The 21,882-nt window shown below is 36.6% G+C and overlaps 1 protein-coding gene across 11 annotated transcripts in view; it reads right to left on the bottom strand.

Annotated features, from left to right (window-relative positions):
- Eya1 (EYA transcriptional coactivator and phosphatase 1) overlaps positions 1–21,882 on the bottom strand; it is a 312,871-nt gene that overhangs the window by 45,277 nt on the left and 245,712 nt on the right. For 10 of the 11 annotated variants that reach the window (XM_040293957.2, XM_005335818.5, XM_005335819.5 and 7 more), the window contains one exon: positions 20,263–20,346. The exons of the other annotated variant lie outside the window; for it this stretch is intronic. In XM_040293957.2, coding sequence (XP_040149891.1) covers positions 20,263–20,346 — 84 coding nt within the window. The remainder of the gene's footprint in view (positions 1–20,262; positions 20,347–21,882) is intronic. 11 annotated transcript variants of the gene reach the window in all.

The raw sequence follows: 21,882 nt of genomic DNA, 5'->3' as shown, positions 1-21,882 counted from the left end.
CCGATCCACAGAACATTTGAAACATTTACTATATCGAATGTGCAACTGGCAGTTAACTGGAAAGAGAATTTTAAAACAGGAAGGGGATCTGGTGGAGACCAGTGTTTCTCAAACATCTTTTAACCAGAATCTACAGTAAAAATTAAAAAAAAATCATTTTACAAATCATTTTACACCATGATCCATCCATCCCTCCCCTCCTCCCCCTCAACTGACATTTAGTTTGGCAAAATAAGACTTGACTCACTATGTGGAGTGCTTTTTGATATTTTGCATTTCAGAGCTCTCTCATGATCAATTTACAGTTTGCAAAGCAGAGCTGCAGGAGAGACCCAGTCATTGACGTAGAGATGGGGACTTTGGTTCCAGCACCTGTGGTTTTGTGCATGGTAGCTGAGCTGCCAAGCCATCACACCCTAATTATTTCACCTGAGAGAAACTAGCAGAAGGGAGACAGATAACCTTGGCCACAGATTTCTAGCAACTGGAATTCTTCTCATATCAGTTAGATTTCATTTTCCTATTTTAATACCTTCAAAAATTTTCAAATGTGTCAAATGTGACAAAAGCTAATATCGAACAGTTAATAAGTTAGTCATGGCTGGATGGCTTATTTTGGCATAAAAGAAGAAAAAGAAAACACTCTCACACCAACACTTAGGCATGAAAATCGCCATGTCTTTGGCTTAATTTTACTTTTCTTGAAATAACTAATCATCTTGTAATAACGAAATCCAGGACTGAAGTTATGAAATGACTTTCTCTAGGAAAACATTTTTTTGCTGTATCACTTTTGAAAATGAATTTAGAGCTTTGCTTCCACTTCAAAGTTACACCTCACTTTAGTAAATCTTATCGCCATACGTTTTCTGTTCTCTCCTGAACTTGACCCTTTTTGGCATTGTTTACTCTCATCTTGACATTTCTCCTCCTGAGTGTCTAGGATGTCCGTGATCTTTTCTGGACATCTTCCTCCAATCTGATTATCCATCACCTCTGTCAGTTCCTGGGCATCTGCTCTCCTCTATTCCTCACTCTATTCCGACCACATTGCCACTCAAACACAGTCATGGCTTCACCCACCACCCCACTTCCCTCTCTCAGATCAAAGATCTTGACTGTAGGTCTGGACATCAATTATGCAGGGGACATTTTTCCTTGGATGTCCATAAAGCAGCTGAAACTCAATGATTGACAAGTCCAGTTCATTTTATTTTCTCTGGAAATGTACTGTATTCTTTCCTTAGATCAGGGGCCTCCTACCAAACCCAAAATCTGGCTGTCTCATGCATGGCCTCTCTCTCTTCCCACATCTAACTGGTCATGCACTCTGCCACTTGGACCTGCAATTCCTGCGTCCCTTCTCTTCACCACCATTCTTTGTTTTCATGTTTTATTACCCACTCCAGACCTGGGTCTCCTCTGTGAATGTCTTCAATGGACTCCTTTCACTGGGGTCTATTTTCAGGGTCTGACTAACTCCCATTTCAACATCTTTCATGAAATACCCAAACATTTCAGCAAGTACCAAAGGACCATAAATGTCTGGCTTTTACTTTTCTCCCTAATATGTGACCTATTTGTGGTTTTTCCAAACTATTTTTTTTTATCATGAAATTCTTCAAAAGATGATGAGGCTTAAGCCTAATATATATTATACCATCGTGTACTATAATAATATATTTAAAACATACTATGTCATAGAACTATAGTATCATGTCAATTTATTTAATAATATAAATAATATATCTTAATTATAATATAAACAATATATAAATTTGAATTAATATAAACATGAATAAATGTTATATTAATTTGAATATTTAAATATGCCATATTTTAAAATATATAGTTATAAAAGTGAAGTGGACTGATGCAAAATCCTACCTAAAGACCTTAATGATATTTGGGCAAGGGATCTGTCCCACAGGATACCCACATTAACACACTGAGGCCTCTGACCAAGACTGCACCCCCATGCCACCATTCAGCACCTCTGCCTCCTGATCTTTCCCAGCTGGGCTCAGCAGCCACTGGGTACCACAGCTATTTGTGCTCTTGTCTAAAGAGGGCACAGGATTATCCCTGTATCCTCCTTTTGTTTGGGTTTGGAACTATTTTATTTCTTTTCACCTTCAGTAAAAATGAGCCACCAGAGAAACTCCACATTGTGTAAAACCATGAGAACAGGATCCTAATTAAAATGAGTTATATACCATGTAACATATGTCAAAATATACTGTCCTGTTAAATACATCTAAAAAAGAATAAAAATTAAAACTTTAAAAAATATTTAAAAAAAATAACTGCAGGATTCAAAAGTGGTTATTACTTTTCTGACAACATAATGGGAACTTTATATTTCTATTTTGTGTAGAATGCATTGTTTGGTTAGATTTATTTTCTCTCTATAGCATTTCAATACTATTTTAACTTTTAAACTATGAACCCTCATTTTTATCTTATCCTTACATTCATCTCTCCACAACCTTGGTACCCAGGACAATGCCTGGTATGAGGACTTACCCAAAGTTTGGTGGAGAATAAATGCATGAAAAGCAATATATAAAGAGTATTTTCAAAAATTTCAACAAAGTAAACAGATAAAATTCAACCTTTAGTTGGTTGCTAGTGTTTCTGGTCAATTAAGAAAATATATTCTTTGCCTGGGGAAAAAGATGGACATCCGAATCCTACATACCTATCTACAGACCATAGTATTAAGCATGTTCATTAGTGCAGACTATCTGATTAAAAAGCAGCTTATTCTTAGAATAGCTGCTTATAAAGTCTCCCTTTTTAATTTGATGATGTGGATAATATTAGCATAATATCAGTATACTATGATTTTTTAAACTCAGTAGTGGCATACATTATAACATTTTGCAAAATTCATCCATATGTGTTATTAAATTTAGTTCTCTGATAAAGTTGAATAGTATAGTGAAGAGGCACAAAAAGAGAAAATACAATCAAAAGTTTTATCTTTTTGTTGTTGTTGTTTAATGAGGAAACTACAAATTTACTTCAGGTCCTAAGCCCTAGAAATTCTTCCCTTGGAAACCTCCCATTTTATGTTTCTTAGCAAAACAGAATTCAATACAGAACCAACACCACCCTGGGAATGAAATCCAGCTCTGCTTCTAAATTTTGTGGATATTAGAATTGCAAATGTCTGCTTAAAGTTAGTCATGAGAGCAAAGGAACTTGTGGCCATGCTGGCATACCCATGGCTGTCTTCAGTATATCAAAAACAAGTTATATCTACTGAATGGAAAGTAATATTATGTAGAAAAATTAAATAACAGTGAAATCTGCTTAGTGTCTATAGACCTAAGCCTAAACAATTGTTCTGCCTTCATCCTTTATCAAATGGTCTGTAATTATCCCATTGACTCAAGATATTTTTCTTGTGTTTCTAGAACTCAGAGACTCAAATTATTATACTATATACAAATCACCAGCATCATCCCTGTCCACACTATCATTCATTTAACTGCTTCCTGAACTTTTTCTTTTCAGACTGATCACTCTATTACACACAACAGTCATGAGATAAAAATGTTTACAAAATTTTTCTAGACAAAAGTAGTACACAGGGATACTGAAATGCCACTAAATATAGTCTCTAGGGAGATTTATGTCTGTTTCCATTAAATTTACATGTTGAAATATATAGTCAGTTTTGAAGTAGATGGAAGAAATGAGGTGTCTGGAAATGCAGGTAGGTGCTAGATCATCCAAGGACTGGGGTATTGCCTGCCTCTTGCTTCCCTGCTTTGTTTTATAGATGGCCCATGTTTGATATACTTAAATCATTAAAAATAGACTTTTTTGCAAGAACAATCCATAGTGCTTCAGATACTTGATTCACCAGGATTCTCACACCAGATAAAGGCACAGTGGCCCCTACCTTTGGTTCCTTGCTTATATCAGGAATTGTCTTAGGATGACAAGTAATGAAACTGTCTGGTGCACAGAGCTCATGAAAAGGATAGCCAGCTCATCCTCACAGTGAACTAGGTCTAAAGCTGGCCTCAACAAAAGGCATGTGAGTGGGGCACTCTTTTGCTACATGTCACAGAAGTTAAAGGAGACCCTGTGGTCATAATTCAAGGGCAAAGAACTTCTGCATACAGGGCAGAAGAACGCCCAGAACTCAGACTCTCTGGATCCCAGCACAGGCTCTGCAGTCACCAAGTCTAAACTGGGATTCTTGCTTTGCCATTTACTAGCTGTTTGTGATGGTGGTCAGGATAAGTTACTCAACCTCTGGGCCTCAAGACCCTTGCCTGTAAAATGGGAATAAATTGGTTTTATTTGTGAGATTGAATTTGGCAGTACATATAAAATTCTGAACTAGTGCCTGTCGGATTATAAAATGCCACTCACACTACGGCAGTCATTTCTCCCATGACTATTGCAACAGTAGTCATGTGGAATAATCCAGACACAGGACTCTAGGTCATGAATGCAAGAGATGCAACAATACTGTGTCTTCTAATGTTCAGACGGTCACCCTGAGAAAGCACATCCAACTTTCATTAGAAGGAAGTTCAGGGTGGCACTATTGTGAAGTGGAGTACACCTAGAGGTAGGCGTACTGTGAGGTCTTTGGGGCATGCCCTGAAGTGGGGTAATGGGAGCAGTAAAGCTGACTGAGGTGGAAGCTGTGCTGGGACCATGTAGCATGACCAGTCCTAACAGGGGAATGCCATTAGTTCTCCTTATGGCAACTAATGTTCTTGGTAAGAGAGTTGGTTCTCACCTCCAGGAAAGATGACCCCCCTCTAGACAAAAAGTGCCCCATAGTCTAAAGATCTAGAAACTGAGTAGTGGGAATGTCATTCAAATGGGATCCAGACACTATACCAATTCAAATGAAATCTAGAAGTGTTTTTCAAAAAAACCAGTCTCTTGATAGCCAAGTAGTATGATCACTTTGATCATGTAATGTGTGATCATTAAAGGTGAAACTCTGAGTAAGAACTTAAGCAAAGCCCAAATCCACCACTTACACTCAAAATTAACAAATAACTGAGAAAAACAGGTCGTGGCAAAATCTTGACCTTGCCCAAATTTACTAACAAAGGGCTGGTAGGGATACATGACTATACAGATAATTATTGATGTGCATTCCAGGTTTAGTACCTTCAATATACAGTCTTTGAAATTTTCAGTGCTCAAAAAATGATCCTGTACTTTAACATCATATTATTTTAGAGAAGTCTTGTTTGTGGTAGGGCCGAGGGATAAATTTGTGGGAGCCCTTTAAAAATATCAGTGAAGCTGGGTGCAGTGGTCTATGCCTATAATTCCAGCAACTTCAGAAGCTGAGGCAAGTTGATTGCAAATTCAAAGCCAGCTTCAGCAACTTAGTGAGACCCTTGTCTCAAAAAAGAAGAAAAATAATAAGAAGGACTAGGGATGTAACTCAGTGGTAAACTGCCCTGGTATTAATAAAAGGAAAAAAAATGAATATCAATGTAATATGAAACTAACAGCAACCATAACAAGAAGGAGCAGTGGAGTCTCCCTGTGTCAGTTTAGGGACAAACTACATCTACTGTTCTGTCCACTCAAGGTGAGTTACATGCAATATGGACTGAGCATGCTTCATGAAGAGGATATGAGTTTGAAATCTTTTTTTTTTTTAATTACTTAAAAGCAAAAAAGATCTTCCACAAATTGAGCATCCAATTGTTTACACATGAAAGTTACTCTATTCCTTGACTCTCTCATGGGAACATTAGCATTTCTCCCTAATGTCAATAATTAATTTCAAGTCAAGATGAGTACATTAGATTATACATAGGTGCCTGCTGAATATTTATTCTTACACTGAGACTTTCAAGAAAGCTACCTATAGAGAAAATGCCTATGGCTAGACTCAAGCTGCAAGTAGGACAGTTGAATCTACCTTTAAAATTAGCCACCAGGTATACCTTTAGATTAATTCACATTTGCTCCCTGACTTGAAATGATGGCCGGTAAACTGAAATTCACTATCCTGGTACAAAGAAAATCAAGGAATGTTGCACCTGTCAGATTGTTCATCAAGAGCCACCGAAGACACCCATCTCTGCCTGAGGTGACTTGAAGCCTCCATCAAGGATATGCAAAAACACTGTATGGCTATTCAAGGAAGAGAGGCATTTGAGAAAAGTCTCAAAATTAAGAAAATGAATGTTGAATCCTCTTAAAATTTTGTTTCATCAGAAACAGCTCTGTGCTAATTATCCACAATAGAAACTGTTACTCCTTTAACTTCTGGTAGAAGAATCTACACAAACTTGACTCGTTTGAATTAAAGACCTGATGGCTTAAAAAACTCCCCTAACTTCTGCATTTTCTTCTTCTTAATTTACTGTCTTTGAGCTAAAGAGAAAGGATGTATAGGATAAAGAAGAACATCCCATAATGGACTGCTAGAGGAGGCTGTCCAACCAGAAAATTGAAGATTAAAAAAAAATGTAACATTCATTTCTTATTGGAAGAATATACCCCATCTATGAAGTTGCAATGAAAAAAAAAGTAGAAGAGAAAAAGGAAAAAAAAGAGAAAGAAAAAAGAATAAGGAACCCGAATCTGATTAAACTTCTAGATCTAGCTACTGGTTTGTAGGAAACACAGGGGAAGAGGGAACATGTTAAATACGGAACAGGGATGCAGTCAAGAGAATCCAGACTTAAGGATGGATGTCTGATTACTTCCAGGGAAACACTCAATTAAAAGGGGGAAAAAAAAACTAAATGAGAATCTACAAATGGGAAATCACCAGAGAAATATGAAATATAACTATAAATAAATCAACAAATTCATTGGAGTAAAATGCTCCATGAACAGGAACAGGTAGAATCTACCCCCAACATAACACATGTCATGTATGTAAAACTCACAGCTAGCATTGTAGTCAATGGTGACGGTCTAAACGAGCTCCATCTAAGATCAAGAACAAGACAAGGAGACCATTTTTGTCATGTCTATTTAACATAGTGCTGGAAGTCCTTGCCACAGCAATTAGTCAAGAATGACAAATAAAAGGCATTGAACTGTAAAGGGAGAAGTAAAATAATGTGTTTGCAATGACATGATTGTATACATGTAGCAAATCTAAAGATTTTGCAAAAAATAAAATTGCTAGAACTAATAAACACATCTGAAAGGCAAAGATCAACACACAAAAATCGGTTGTTTCTATATACAGCAATGACCAAACTGAAAAGAAACTAAGAAAACAATTCCATTCACAATAGCAAACAACAAAAAGAATTAAATACTTAGAAATAAACAAAGAAGAGAAAAAAGACTAGTTCACTGAAAACTTCAAAGTATTGCTACAGGAAAGTAAAAAAGACATGCCATGTTTATAGATGTAAGACTTATGTCAATACTACCAAACTGATTTATAGATTTAATGCATCTCTGTCAATTGTCCAATTTTTTTTCCAGAAAAAAAACCTATCCATCCTAAAATTTATATGGAACCTTAATGGATCCTAAATAGCCAAACAGTTTTGAAAAAGAACAAAGTTAGAGGTCTCTTACTTCCCAACTGCAAAAATCGCAAATCTATAGTAATGAGACCATGTGGTTTGGGCATAAACACAGATGTATAGACCAACAGAATAGAAAAGAAAGACCAGAAGCAAACTCCATATATATGGTCACATGATTTTTGACAAAGGGATCAAGACCATTCAATGGGGAAATGGCGTTCAGGGAGCTGGATATTCATATGAAAAAGAATGAAGTTGGATTTTAACCTTATGTCAGGCATAAAAGTTATCTCAAAATAAATCAAAGACCTAAAGATAAGAGCTTAACTCTAAATCCCTTAAGGGAAAAGCTTCAAGACGTTGAATATGGCAATGACTTCTTGGGTATGATATCCAAAGTCCAGGCAACAAAAGAAAAAACTAGATAAATTTGACCAATCAAAATTAAAAACATGTGCCTCAAAGGGCACAATTAACTTAGTGAAAAGGCAACCTACAGAATGGGAGAAACGCAAATCACATATCTTTGTAGAGGTTAATATCCAGCTCATATAAAGAACTCCTACAACAGCCGAAGGGTGGAAGCAACCAAGCGCTCATTGATGGATGAATGGATAAACAAAATGTGGTATGCACGTGCAATGGAATATTATGTAGCATTTAAAAGGAAGGAAATTCTGATATATGCTGCAACATGGATAAACCTTGAAGACACTGAGCTGTGTGAAAAAAGCCAGTCACAAAAAGACTAAGATTATACTATATAATTCCACTCGAGATACCTGAAATTCAGAAGCTAAAAGTAGAATAGAGGTTACCAGAAAGTGTGGTAGAAGAGAATGAGGAATTAGTGAATGGATTAGTTTTTCCGTTTTGGAAAATAAAAAGTAGTTGTGGAGATTGGTTGCATAGCAATGTGAATATACTTAATGCTGCCAAACTATGTACTTAAAAAAGTGGTTAAGAAAGTAAAGTTTATATTATGAGTATTTTACTACAATTAGAAGCAAACACTTAAAAAATTAAAGAAATATAACCACTAGATATTTAAAAAAATGTTTTGTTATAGATGGAAACAACACCTTTATTTTGTTTATTTACCTTTATGTGGTGCTAAGGATTGAACCCAGTACATCATACATGCTAGGCAAGCACTCTGCCTCTGAGCTACAACCCCAGCCCTAGCTATTAGATATTTAATGCTGGCAAGAAATGATAAATTTTGATAAATGGCTAAAGTACTAAGCACCATTTGTTATTTCTAGTTTTTTTTTTTTAAAAAAACTTTCAATGGAATCCTAAATACATGCTGAAATATATACAAATTAAGGCATATGACATCTGATATCTGACTTGAAAAGTCATTCCTGGAGAAAGAGAGGCAGAAGCGGGATGTGGTTGGGATATAGACACAAGGTTGGCTAGGACTGAATATTTGTTACAGTTGGAGAAGTTACCTTGGGTTTCATTATAGTATTCCATCTACTTTTGTAGATGTTTGGGAGTTTCTACAAGAAGCTAAAAATATATGAAAATAAGTCACTGAGACATGATGGTTATCTTTTTGGTGGTGAAACCTTGGACTAAAAGAATTTGGAAAATTTAAAGCACACCCAAACCATACTTTCAAAATGCAAAAATAAAATAAAATAAAAGCCAAAATCACAAAAGCCTTGTGAAGTTCCTCAGACTAACCCCCTTTCATCGAGAACACTCTAGGACCTCCTTGGGTTATCTGCTTACAGACTTAAGTGAGGATTTAGAATATACCCAAGACTGTGTTAGTCTCTGCTTTGCCTTTATCAACTGCACTCATTTTTATCATATAGAATATTCTTTTCTAAGTATCCAGAGGAACTCCTATATTTATAATTGTAGCCAAAGGATCTTCATTGCACACATTTAGGAATGTCAGTGTCACATTGCAATGTTGATCAGCTGCAAAGGAGAAATCTCAATGTAATTTAAGAACAGCCGTAACCTTAGAAGCACCCTGTTGAGGCCTCTGGCTTTTTTTTTTTTTTTTTTTTTTTTGGTTGTATGGCTCCTGTGGATCCTGATTTTCTTTTTTTTTTTTTCCCCCATCCACAATGCCAGTGTTATCATTTGACCTCCTATTACTAGCAATTTCTCAACTAGTTAAATAATGGTAGCTTCTAGGAAATGCTTGTCATAAATAGGGAGACATGTTCCTTCTTTGCAGTTTTAATCCACTAGAGATTCTGCAGTTTTCACTCTCAGTGATCTGGAGCAGCCTTTGTTCAGTTTTACCCCAAAGACAGACTGTTGTTGAAGATGCATTCATCTCCTAGCAACAGCCTCTCTTATTAATTCATAAGCTCCCTGAAGGCAGGAATTGCAGTATGCTACGATGTTGGTATTCTATGAATATAAAATCTGACTTTCTGCACAACTCATTTGGGTCAGGCCAGAACAAATGGCAACTCAGGCAGGGGAGGGGTGCATAGCCAGGCCTGTGTTTGTGTACCAGAGCCCCCATAACCCTGGAGATGTTGCGTGTGCAACTTGAGAAGGGAGCCTTTTGGTGGTACAAGTTTCTGAATTACTTTATGAATGTTTTTAAATGATCATTATCCACAACTAAACTATTCTATGCTAGAAGGATAAGATACTGAACATTATCTATTACTACCCTTCTGACAAGTTCTTTTGATGGAGTCTTAACACAGAGACCACCTCATATTAGCATTGGATCTTACTCAATAGGAAATCATTGTGAATTCTTGCAGGTTCTTGGAAAAGAGGGACGGTGGGTACATTCTTATAATACTTTTGTTTTATTCAGTGACCAAGCTGAAGTTTACACTGCTGAGATTATTTTGTGCTTGTTTATGTTGAGCACTATTACAGTTATGTCTGCATTGCTGATTCCAGTATTTGCACAGGATATATGATCCTCTCTATTTTGTAAATATTAACTGTTTTGAAGGGGGTCTGTTTTCATCCCCTATTCTCTTCCTCTCCCCAGGAAGTTACACTTCTTTAATGTTGTAGACAAGTTCATGAAAGTAGCTTATAGACATCCAGAAAGAGAGAAAGGAGCTATGATCTAATTTTACCGCCGACAGCTGAAGTAAATCATGTCTCAGAGTCCTTTGGTCACTCAACTTGGAGCAAAGCTTGGTGAGAAGGTCAGAATAGAGAGTTTTCAATGCTTTTGAAGAAAACGTAAAGCAGCCAAACACTCTATTGATGGTGTTGCATATGCATACATAATTTTTCCTGTAAATTCAGAAGCTTTGTCTCCACGACAACAAAACATCTTTTATACCCTGAATTCTGTCTGCAGTCAACAGAGCCAAAGTCTTATCATGGTCAGCCACAATGGAGCATCATGAGTGACCCACGGACAAGGTCCTTTCTCAACTACTCCCACTTGGCTTTGGTCAGCTCTGTGAGTTCCCGTTCTCGGTGCTCTCTACCTGCCTAATATTTGGGCACAATGCACAAAATAACTACATGATTGTCGGAAAAGAACTACAGTCTAGCCTTCTGGAGAAAAGTAGATTTATTCATTGACCAAAACAATCACAAATACCTGAGAGAAAAAAGATGCAGCACTCAGCTATCAGCCTCAAAGAAACAATGAACTGTATTTATTGTGGCAATAATGAACCTCTATGGAATTGGGGTTGCTTCAGTAAAGATTTTCTTAATTTTTCTTTCTCAAAAATTCTACTCTGGGCTCAGTGTGTCCATGGTCCTTTGAGACTCCAAAGAGATGGAAACTTGAAGAAAAACCTATTTATCTCTTTTTGGCTTTTCAGATCCAGAACATTTTTTCTGAGTATAAAAACAAAATATCTCTTCTTCTTTCTCTAGAAACCTTGAATCTAACCATTTATCTAACCACAAAAGTTCTCTACTTTTTATGTAACTGTGTTTTAAAGGATACAACCCAAGATTTTTAGTGTTGATTTAATAATGCCACAAATGCCAGATATTACATTAGATCTTGTATAGTCCAAAAGTCATTTCAATTTTATTGTAAAAGCTAAAAATAGAAGCAAAATGTTGATGAGGAAGCAGTTTCTCTTTATTATTGCTTAGATATACTCAGTAAAGCATTAAAAGAAAAACTGTTCCTATTTTTACTGCAGCTCTGGTTTATACGCCTTTGCATATTTTGTCCTATTATTTTTTCCACTTTATTTTTCTACACTGAAAAACCAAAGAATTTAACAGTAAAATAAAGCAAGCAAATTATTAAGACAAAAAAATTGACTAATTTCAATTAAGTTCAGACATTTAATAATTATTTTAATATCTAAGTCAGTATTCCAATTTTAGATATTTATAGCATTCGGAATTTGTAATTGGGATCTACAAAGTAACTATGGTGTTATTACTAAAAACAAACAAAAATTAAAACCCAAAAGAGAATGTTTGCCTTTTAATTTTTATCCAAATGTCATTTTCAATTTATTAATACATTTAAAATATATAAATGTTTTTAGTACCTTTCCTCTTTGAATACATAATCTTACTAATTCTGTAAGATCAAAATCTACACAAACTCCTAGAAATTGCTATACTATTTTGGATCACAATGCAGAATATATCTTGTTTAAAAATTGCTATTTATTAATCTTAGATTAGAAATTGCTTCTGGAAGATGGTTCAACTATTTCAGAAAGTATGACTAGTTCCTCTGGATATGGTACTTACATTTTTAATTTATGCAATAAATGATAAGTTTCCTAAATTCCACCTGCACTGATTTTATGTAGTCAGCTAAGCCTTCGTTGGCAAGCAATGACTTAGAGTTGCAGTGACCCAATGAGGTGTAATGCTATGAGGATTTGTTGCTCAATGTGAAAATCTCATTAAGTATGTTCAAATCAAGGACGAATCATTAGGCAATATCAATCAAATGAAAACGGGGGGAACCTACTATAGGCCCCTTAAACAATTCCTTACTTAGAATGCTAATATTACAGCCACAAACAGGACCTGAATGTCATTTATAAATTCTCCCTATTCAGGATCTTTTGTTTGGGGGGAAAAAAAGAAGCTGAAAAACAGGAATGGGCACTCTGAATACAAAAGTAGCTTATTTTTAAGGCACTGTATTGGTTGTTCATAGGGGAAGGATTAAGAACAAGCATTGAAAATTAGCTACCTTATCTGAGAAACGGGAAAAATTATATGCTGAAGGGTTTTTTCCTTTATAAAACATTACTAAAAATGTTATTCAGATGATATGTTCAATAATTTAGTGAGACCCAAGGAATCCATTGATGCCTTTTCTCCTGCTTATCAACCTTCTCTAAAAGGACAATGTCAAGAGAATATTCTTTTTTGTTCAAGTTTACAAGTCCCTATCACTGGACAGGTGGCCTTAAATGTTTTGAGAGTTCTGATGCAAATTAAAAAAATAATCTGAATTACCACAAGGAATTGCATGCATGTGAAAAACAAATTGTGATTGAACTATTGCCTGAATGAGGGGGAAAAAAAATCAAAACCTGTGGTTGTGCTAATCAGGTAATTTTTACTGATTAGATATCTGATACTGGACTGTGCTAATTTTCTCCTTACTTAAGAGACTGCCTTTCAACATCACGAAAATAATACCCAAGCAGAGAATTAAGAAAAAGAACTTCACCATTCCAAAGATTAATTTTGATTGTGGAGAAACCCCAATGAATCCCAAACACAGGAGAGCTGCCAAAAAAATGGTACAAAGAGAAAGAAGGAAGCCAGAGTGGACCTGGCCAAATTGGACTCAACACATAGGGGCCCAGGCGGTGCCAAAGGAAAGGCTGAACAGCTAAATCCAACCCAAAGACCTATCAAGATTTCATTTGTAACCACTCACCTATCTCCCCCCATTCTAGTGTTACAGCCACTTTTTAGGTCTTTATTATTTCCTACTGGGCGTACTGCACAATAATTTTCTTTGCCATCAGATAATCTCCCCAACTGTGTACTCTGATCATGTCACTCTGCTGTTGAATATTGTTCATGGCATCCCCATGCCTACAGCACAAAGTCCTGACACTCAATGCTGTATGCAGCCCTTCTTTGAGGGCAATGGATCAATTAGAAGATTAGACTTGATTCCTAGTATTGTCAGTTAATAGATGTGCTTCTTTAAGTGAATAATTTAGTTTTCCTGAGCCAAAGTCTCCTCATTGAAAAAGAATAAGAAACTAACTGAATAAGAAATCCGAGAGAGCAGTGTAAACTGTAAAAGTTGAACAAAGGGGCAATATTTTAACTACCACTTCCACATATTTTATATTTATTTTCTCCAAATCTTTATACTCCAATACTTGATAGGGATTGACCCTTCTTGAAATGATTTGTCTACTTCCTCCTGTTGTTCAAAAAAACAAAATATGCACAATTGCTCCCTCCCTCCTCTGAACTCCCAGAGTAAACAATAATATAATAGTTCTTATTTAGGGAATGTCCATGAGTCTATTTCTAGGTGCTTCACACTGACGGTTCTCCTAACCACCCTGCAATTGCCTCCATATCATAGATGGAAAGATTACGACAGCAGAGATGAGGCAGAGATACTTTTCCCAAGGCCACACAGCAAGGGAGGTCTGAAGCTGGTGATGGCTTGGCAGCATGGTGGATGGGAGGCTGGGAGGATTTCTGTTCCTTCAATCTTTCCTTTTGACATTCATGAATAAGAAAAATAAGGCTTTACTCAATAAGGCAGCAGGAACATACAGTTCTGTTAGTGGTGGTTAGGAAGCAGGAGCTGGCAATGAAAGTGGCAGAGAGTGAACTTCAGAATAGGGGCAAAGGAATGGATAAAAAGGCTTATTGAGCTACAGATCCTCTAATGTTCAGGAAAACACACACACACACACACACACACACACTGTGTGTATGTGTGTTTGATTTTGTTGTTGTTGTTGGTTTGAGAGTTTAGAGTCTATGTCATTCCACAGTATCCAGGAGTTGTATGTTGAACCATAAGTTATCTCATTGTTTGATTTAGTTTAGCATATACAAAATGAAGTCAGGGTACCACCCTGTGGGACTGCCTTGGCCACTCATCATTCTGGAGCCCCATGGCCACAGAGCTTTGGGCACTGGTCTGCTGGGATGGCTAGAGCTGCCAGTGTTGCTCAGAGCGTGATTTGGGTTTTACTCATTGATGGAAAATTTGAGAATTAATCCTGTGACTCCTTCCTATTCACTAAAACCCACTCTCTCTTTCTTCCTGGGCATACAGCAAGGCCATATTTCCCAGCTTCTTTGGTACTGAAATGTGTGGAGAGGTCAATGTCATGGGCAGAGGTGTGTGCCCCTTCTCAGCCTGTCCCATAACACCTCTCATTCATGTTGCCCTGACTTTTCTCCTTTTGGGTCAGATGATGGCAACGATCATCAGGACTCTTGAAAGCTATATTTATATTGTAAAGACGGCACAACCAATATATCCGTACCATGGATCCCTGTCCAAAGCAAGTCACCTGGAATATCCACTCTAGGCTGTAAAATGAGAAAATGATGCAGCTCCACTGTGTTTGAGCCACTCAGGCCTATTTGCTGTGGCTGTTGCATCTGCCCTAATGAATTCATGTGCTGACTTGTGCTTCCTTGGAATTCCAGATGCATAGAGGTGACATTGGCATTGAGTACACAGTTTTATCAGCCACAATGTTGCTGTCATTTAATTGTCTCTGTGCCTGAAGGCAGAATAAAAGGAATCACCAAGAAACTCAGAGCATGATAGAACAGGGGCAACCTTTCTCTAAAAGGACAATAAGGATTTTAGGCTTTGTGGGCCTTACACAGTCTATAACATTTTCCTTTTGGTTTTGTTTATTTTTTAAAAATGCAAACAACATTCTTAGCTGAAAGGCCCTATAAAGGCAGGCCATAAGCCAGATTTGTCCTTTGGGGCAGGACTTGTCAATCTTTGATCTAGACTTTTAAAATCAAGAGAAAAATAATATTTCAAAAGACATGAAAACTATATTAAACTCAAATCTGGAAACTATAAGTCAAATGTTATTGGAACCCAGCCACATTTATTTATTTATGTGCCATCCATAGGTGCTTTGGCACTATGAGAGCAAAGCTGAGAAGTGATGACAGGCATATGGCCCACAAGCCTAAAATATTCATTCTATGACCCTCTACAAAGAGTGTGCCAACCCCTGATCTAGAGATTCCAAAAAAGAGAGATCACACTATTTTAGTAGCCAGACCTCGTACAACCCAATAGGACGCTAAGTGTCCTGCTGTACTATGTCATGCTAAGGGATTCTCCCTACCCCTTGTTGAGAGGCCTATCCTTAAAAGATCTGAGATTAGTGTCATCCCCTGTGAAATAGGAACAACCGTCTTTCAGGTTAACTGGAGTGTTCGGATGAAATGGGCTAGATAACCGTTCTGAAATTCTCCTTTCCTCAATGTGCTGAATGATCACACCCACCAGGGAGGTTTACACCATGTAAACTCATACTCTGAAGATCGAGATCCCTTTAGAAGCCTGGCAGATTATTAAAAAAATATCAAAGAGCAGCCACAAGGGCAACAGTCCACTCATGCTTGTCTTACTATTGGTTGTCACCATTCATAAGCCACTATGCTTCAATTCTTACAACAACTCTACATGTCAAATAAGTGGCTTTATGGGTGAAAAGGTGGATCGAGACTCGGCAAGAATAGTTTGCCCAAGGTCAAGAGCTGAAAAGCGATGGGTGAGCACCATTTGAATTCAAGTAGATCTAGACTCAGTTCTAAGTTATTGGCTTTTCACCTCTTGGGGCACTTCACATACTGGAAATCCACATATTTGAGGACACTGCCACCTAATTACTCACTGGCCACCATGCCCACATTCAAATATATTTTTAACAGTCAAGTCTCACCTACATTCAAATATATCCAGTACTTGCTGAATACTTATCACATGCCTGACATGGTCTGAACATGCTTTCTACATTGGGTCCCTAACCTCTCCCAATTCCAAGTCTGTAAAACACCTTTGACTGTTATCAGCTTAAGAGCAAGAATGCTGAATTAAATGAGTTCTGGGCATTTAGGAAATTTTTAATAGGTCCCACAATTATGCATACTAAGCTTCATGCTGTTTAAAGTATTCATGTTTTGTTTTTTTTATGTAAAATGAGGAGGCTCATACACTTAAGATTCATTCTAGCCCACATCCCTGTAAGATACAAGTGCTAGCTAAATAACAAGAAACAGAAAATGTGGGAACACCCAAGCCACTGGTATAGATATCTTAAGAGGTCCTACCATGAGAGGGGGAATTAAATTTGAGTTATCATCACAATGTTTATTTTAAAATATAAGTCTGGGGTAGGCACTATGATATTAACAATTGGATTATAATATCTATTTTAGAGACTGATCAATAAAAACCAAGATTAATTTTCCTTAGTGAAATTCAGAAATTCGGATTGAGTTTAAAAGTAACTTTTTAAAATATATTTTTAAAAAATGACAGCTAGGAGAGACGTTACTAACAGCATCCTGCTACCATATTGTTTCTTTCCTCCTCCTTAGCCATAGCTGTATAGTCTCCAGCACCCTCTTTTTGTTCTTATTGCCTTTGTTATAAAACAACACTTCTTGTAACACCCAACATGCCTTCTTCCCACAGCTAGGATTACATGGAAGGTGGGACATTCCCTTACTTTTTTTTTCTTTTTTGGTACATATTGCTGTAACATGCCCTAATTTTGCATTATATCAACCAGATCCTGTATCCCCTTACTGAATGGCCCACTCATTGAGTTGCCTAAGCTACTGTGACTAAGCTTCTTCTCAAGTATCTGGTTTCCATAGTGACAGAACAGCTATCGCATTGTCAGGCATTCATTTCTTTATGTGTCTGTAGGAAGCCACATGCTTCCTTGACAATGCTCACTAACACAACTAAAAAGCAGTCTTGCCATTGAACTGCTTTTAGACTTTAGGGGAACAAAAGCGGTGCAAGACCTTCGGATCAGCTTAGTTGTTATTGCTAGGGCGTATCCTTGTTGAACCACATATTTTTACAAGGCTTGATGAGAAGTGAGAGCAAATTCAGATCAACTCTAATGATCTCTAGTGAGAACATTGAGTAAGCTCTCTTGCATGCTCTGATTATGACTTGACATCCTCAGTAATACATCTTCTAGCTACCCTGACAAGAAGGGATACCTCCAGGTGATGAGATAGCAAGTGGGCCACAGTATCCAGCACAGAGGCGATGCTCAATAAATGTGTAGGAGGAAATCAAGCCAGCACCCTAGGGAGCTTCTGACCCCAAAACTGGGCTGCTGAGCCTTAATTTGGCATCTCCTTCCCAGATCAGTCCTTCTGGGTGCCCCAGGCTCACCTTACAACTTCCTCCTTGCCTTATCCCAATAGGCATCTAACAGGCATCTCAAACTTGACCAACGCTAAACTTTACATTTTTCCTCCAAATTGGTTCTTCCCCATCTCGACAAATACATGACTATTTTCACAGGTGCTCAGGACAAAACCTGGGAATTATATTTCACTTTCTCTGTTACTTAACTACTCACTACTCCAATCCAAATCATTTCTGAATTCTATTCTCTCTTTGCAAAATAATCCAGGATCCCATCTTTTCTAATTCTACCACTAACGATTCTGATCCCTGCTAAAGCTTCCTATTGAGATTCCTATTTTTCTTTCCCTGCCATTAATTCTCCACAATTTTCTAAGTCCTCTAAAATTGTAACTCTGAGCTCACCTCCCCCTTGAAGTTCTCTGCTGACTTCCTGTGGCATGTGGTGAGATCAGCCTTCCTAAGTACTGCTGGGAGGCCGTTTGGAACCTGTCCTCATCCCCAACCACATCTCTACTGAGGCTCTGTCTTCATCACTGAGTTCAGTCACATGGGGCCTCACTGTCTGGCAAACAGCAAATCCTGTCCTGTCTCCACTGGCTGTTTCCTCTGTTTACAAGGCTTTCTCCAGATGGCCACATACAGAGCTCAGGCCCAAAGTCACCGTCTGGAAGATCTTCCTCAAAACAAGCTTCTTTAAGTTTCCCCTCAGCCTCCTCAACTTATCAACAAAGAATAAACTTAAAATTAAATAATTCTGATCACCCATACTTTAAAGATATATAAAGTTGACTTTGAGGATTATATGAGAAATATGATATGCCCTAGTATGAGAAAGTTAAATAAGCAAACCAAATACTATTTGGTAAAGCCCTAAAATACTTATGGTTGATACTTAAACATGAAAACAAATTCAAATTTTATATTCTCTCTCTCTCTCTCTCTCTCTCTCTCTCTCTCTCTCTCACACACACACACTTTTGTGTGAATTCCAGTCACCAGCTTTCTTCTTTAGGAGTTAGCTGAAGTAACATAATGGCTTAGTTGAGAAGATATTCAAGGCATGTTGATAGTTCAGTGTTTAATAAATTTTTAGGTAACAATTTTTATAGAAATAGGTTTAACAGTAGTATTGATAGAAGACATAACAAAACAGACAACAACACAACTCATGTTTACTGAATCCTCATTGTGTGCTGGCCACACAAAACTTTTTTTTAATGATTCTATGAACTTTTATTTGTTAATTATCTTCTTCTCATAGATAATTTACTTAACAATAAGATGGGACATACTGTGTTTTATAGATATGTCTAAATAGAAATTCAGATGATGTAATATCCTTGTTTTTTTTTGTGCATGTGTGTACACATGTGTGCTTCTAGCCTTTCTGTGATTAGGTGTGACTTTAGGATTAGGAAAGCTGGATTGTTAAACTAAAGTGATCATGTCCATACCTTCACCTCCAGACTGCATAATAGTTCCACAACAGGAACTCAGTGTATATTTATTGAAATAAATATCTATGGAAAGAAAGAATACTTGGCCTATTTGTAATGAGAACATACTCCATTTATGGGTATCAATTTTAATATTTAATTCTGATAAAACTCTGGAGTCATCAAGATGTAATAACTCAGTTTCTAAGGCTCGAAAGCAATAGCTTCAAGGATCTAAGACTTAATATTATTTATTTAAAGATTGAAAAACTAGAAATATCATTTCCAGGAGAATTTCAGGAATTAACTGTAGTCAATTTAAATAACTTGAGTTTTTCATGGGAAATATTTATAAAACCAATAGGCAATATACTAAAAAGTAATTTTTAGGTTTTGGGAAAACCAAATATAGAATACATTGAAATAGATGATCTACTCATAAGAGGTGGTCTGTAATATTCTTCTTTACCTCAATACCAAGATAAATACTACAGCTCTAACATGGATGTATTAGTCTACTGCTAAACATGCATACCATTCAAATACATTTAGCCCCAATAGCAATGGACATGTAAAGACATACATAACAGGCATTTTAAAAGTTAAATACCAATTCTGCTCATCACTGAAGATAAGAGCAAGTGAAATATTTACTCCACTAATGTTTTTGGAATTAAAGGACAAGGCAAATAAAAAATACAACACAAAAATATCTTTCTATGTCACCTATGTATTGTAGATAGCATTCAATCATGTTTATTCACTGGGCCTGAAATAAGCACGAGTTTAATAGCATAACGTCTATCTATAAGTTGTGAAAATAATCTGTTTTGGTTCCTCTATGTGTTTCTGACTTACTTGTATATTTGATTATAGCAATGTTATTTTCCTTTTTATATTTTGAATTTATGACATCAATTTAAATTTTGCTTATATGGACAACAAAATAAATTCTAGGCATATTTATTCCAAAGAAATTTAAAAATGGATGCCCGTTGGTACTCACCCTCCCATATCTGTTGGCGTAGGACCCCGTAAGCAAGGAATGGAAAACAATGATTGTCTCATCCAAGTCCCAGATGAACACTCTCTACAAAGGAAGAACCAAATCAATGTGTCTGCCATTGGTTGAGAAAACTGTCATCCAATTAACTTCAACATAAAAATGTAGTCTTAAAATGGGAGAAAAATGAGAAATCAGAATTTACTTGTTTTTAAGACATAACTGTTCCAAAGAGCATCTTGCAGACTTTTTTCTTCTTCCCCAGATATTGTCTCAGATGAGGTATAGGAGGACAATTGTACTGGCAATGTCAATCTAACACAGGGAAAGAGTAATGTATTTTCTTTTCCTTTTGTAGTAGAATCCCCAACAAAAAATGAACTATAAGGTTTGTTCTTAACTTCTGAGACAGAAGACAATCCATTAAAAATTACTCAATTTATCTTTTTTGTTATCTTTGTTCATTAAGAAGTGTTAAATAACTAATTTTGTGTTTCATTCTTATCAAGCCAAAAAAATTGAAACTTTTCTTTTATCTACCTTGTGTCAACTATTGGGCAGTTATCAAAGTGATGGAATATATTATTGACCCTTTGAATCCACAAGTTATTCAAATAAGAACAGAAAATACTTGGAAAAAGAAATTTCATCTGTGCTGAACAGGTAGACTTTTTTCTGGTTTATTATTCCCTAAATAATGTAAGATAGCAATCATTTTCATAGTCTGCATTGTATCAAGTATTGTAAGTAATTCAGAGAGGACTTAGACTAGTGTTCAGGAGGATGTATACAGGTCACATGCAAAAACGCTGCCATTTTATATGAGGGATCTGAACATCTGTGGATTCTGTCACTTGCAGAAACATTCTGGAACCAATTCTATGACTGCCAAGGGATGGCTGTATATTTTTCTGGCTGGGATTTTTTTTTTTTTGGCCCTCATATTGTAGATATTTAACAACGTAAGCAGACAGACCACTCATACTCTTGGACACCCTTTTGGGGTATTTTGAATTGGATTTGGAGGAATTCGTTTCAAAAAGGTCTTTGAGACACCATGAAAAACCTCCCAAGTCTGCTTCTCTTCTTCCCAGTCCTACTCATACCAGTACATATTCATGCACATAGATGTTGCTGGAAAATTTTTCATCTTTTCAGCCAAAATAATCATGTTTTCCACCATCAGATTTCACTTTGGCAAAAGGAGAAACTTAATTGCAGTGGATTCAAGGCTATGAAATCTACCACCCTTTCAGTTCTTACTTAATCCTTCCTGCTTTTGAACTATACCAAAACATGTCTCAGAAGGTGATTACCATTTCAGTTTAGAATATTCCAGGCTTTCCTTTCTCAATATACACAAGTGGGTCTTCAATTTCAAAGTGAACTTTATTAAGCATTTTTAGTCTGCCACTTATTTAATAGAAATCGTAATGGTACTGAATAGTACAACAGAATCTTGTTTAAGAATAATGACATAGTTTTTATATATTTCATAAGACAAAAATAAATAAATGCTTTACCATATAGTTACTATGAAAGAAAACACAGAAATATAATTGTATAGGGCTTGGGATGTAGCTCAGTGGTGAGGGCTTTCCTACCATGCATAAGGCCTTGGGT

The sequence above is a fragment of the Ictidomys tridecemlineatus genome, chromosome 7 (genome assembly GCF_052094955.1).
Source record: "Ictidomys tridecemlineatus isolate mIctTri1 chromosome 7, mIctTri1.hap1, whole genome shotgun sequence".
Taxonomy (NCBI): Eukaryota; Metazoa; Chordata; class Mammalia; order Rodentia; family Sciuridae; genus Ictidomys; species Ictidomys tridecemlineatus.
This window is presented reverse-complemented; position numbering and strand designations above follow the sequence as displayed.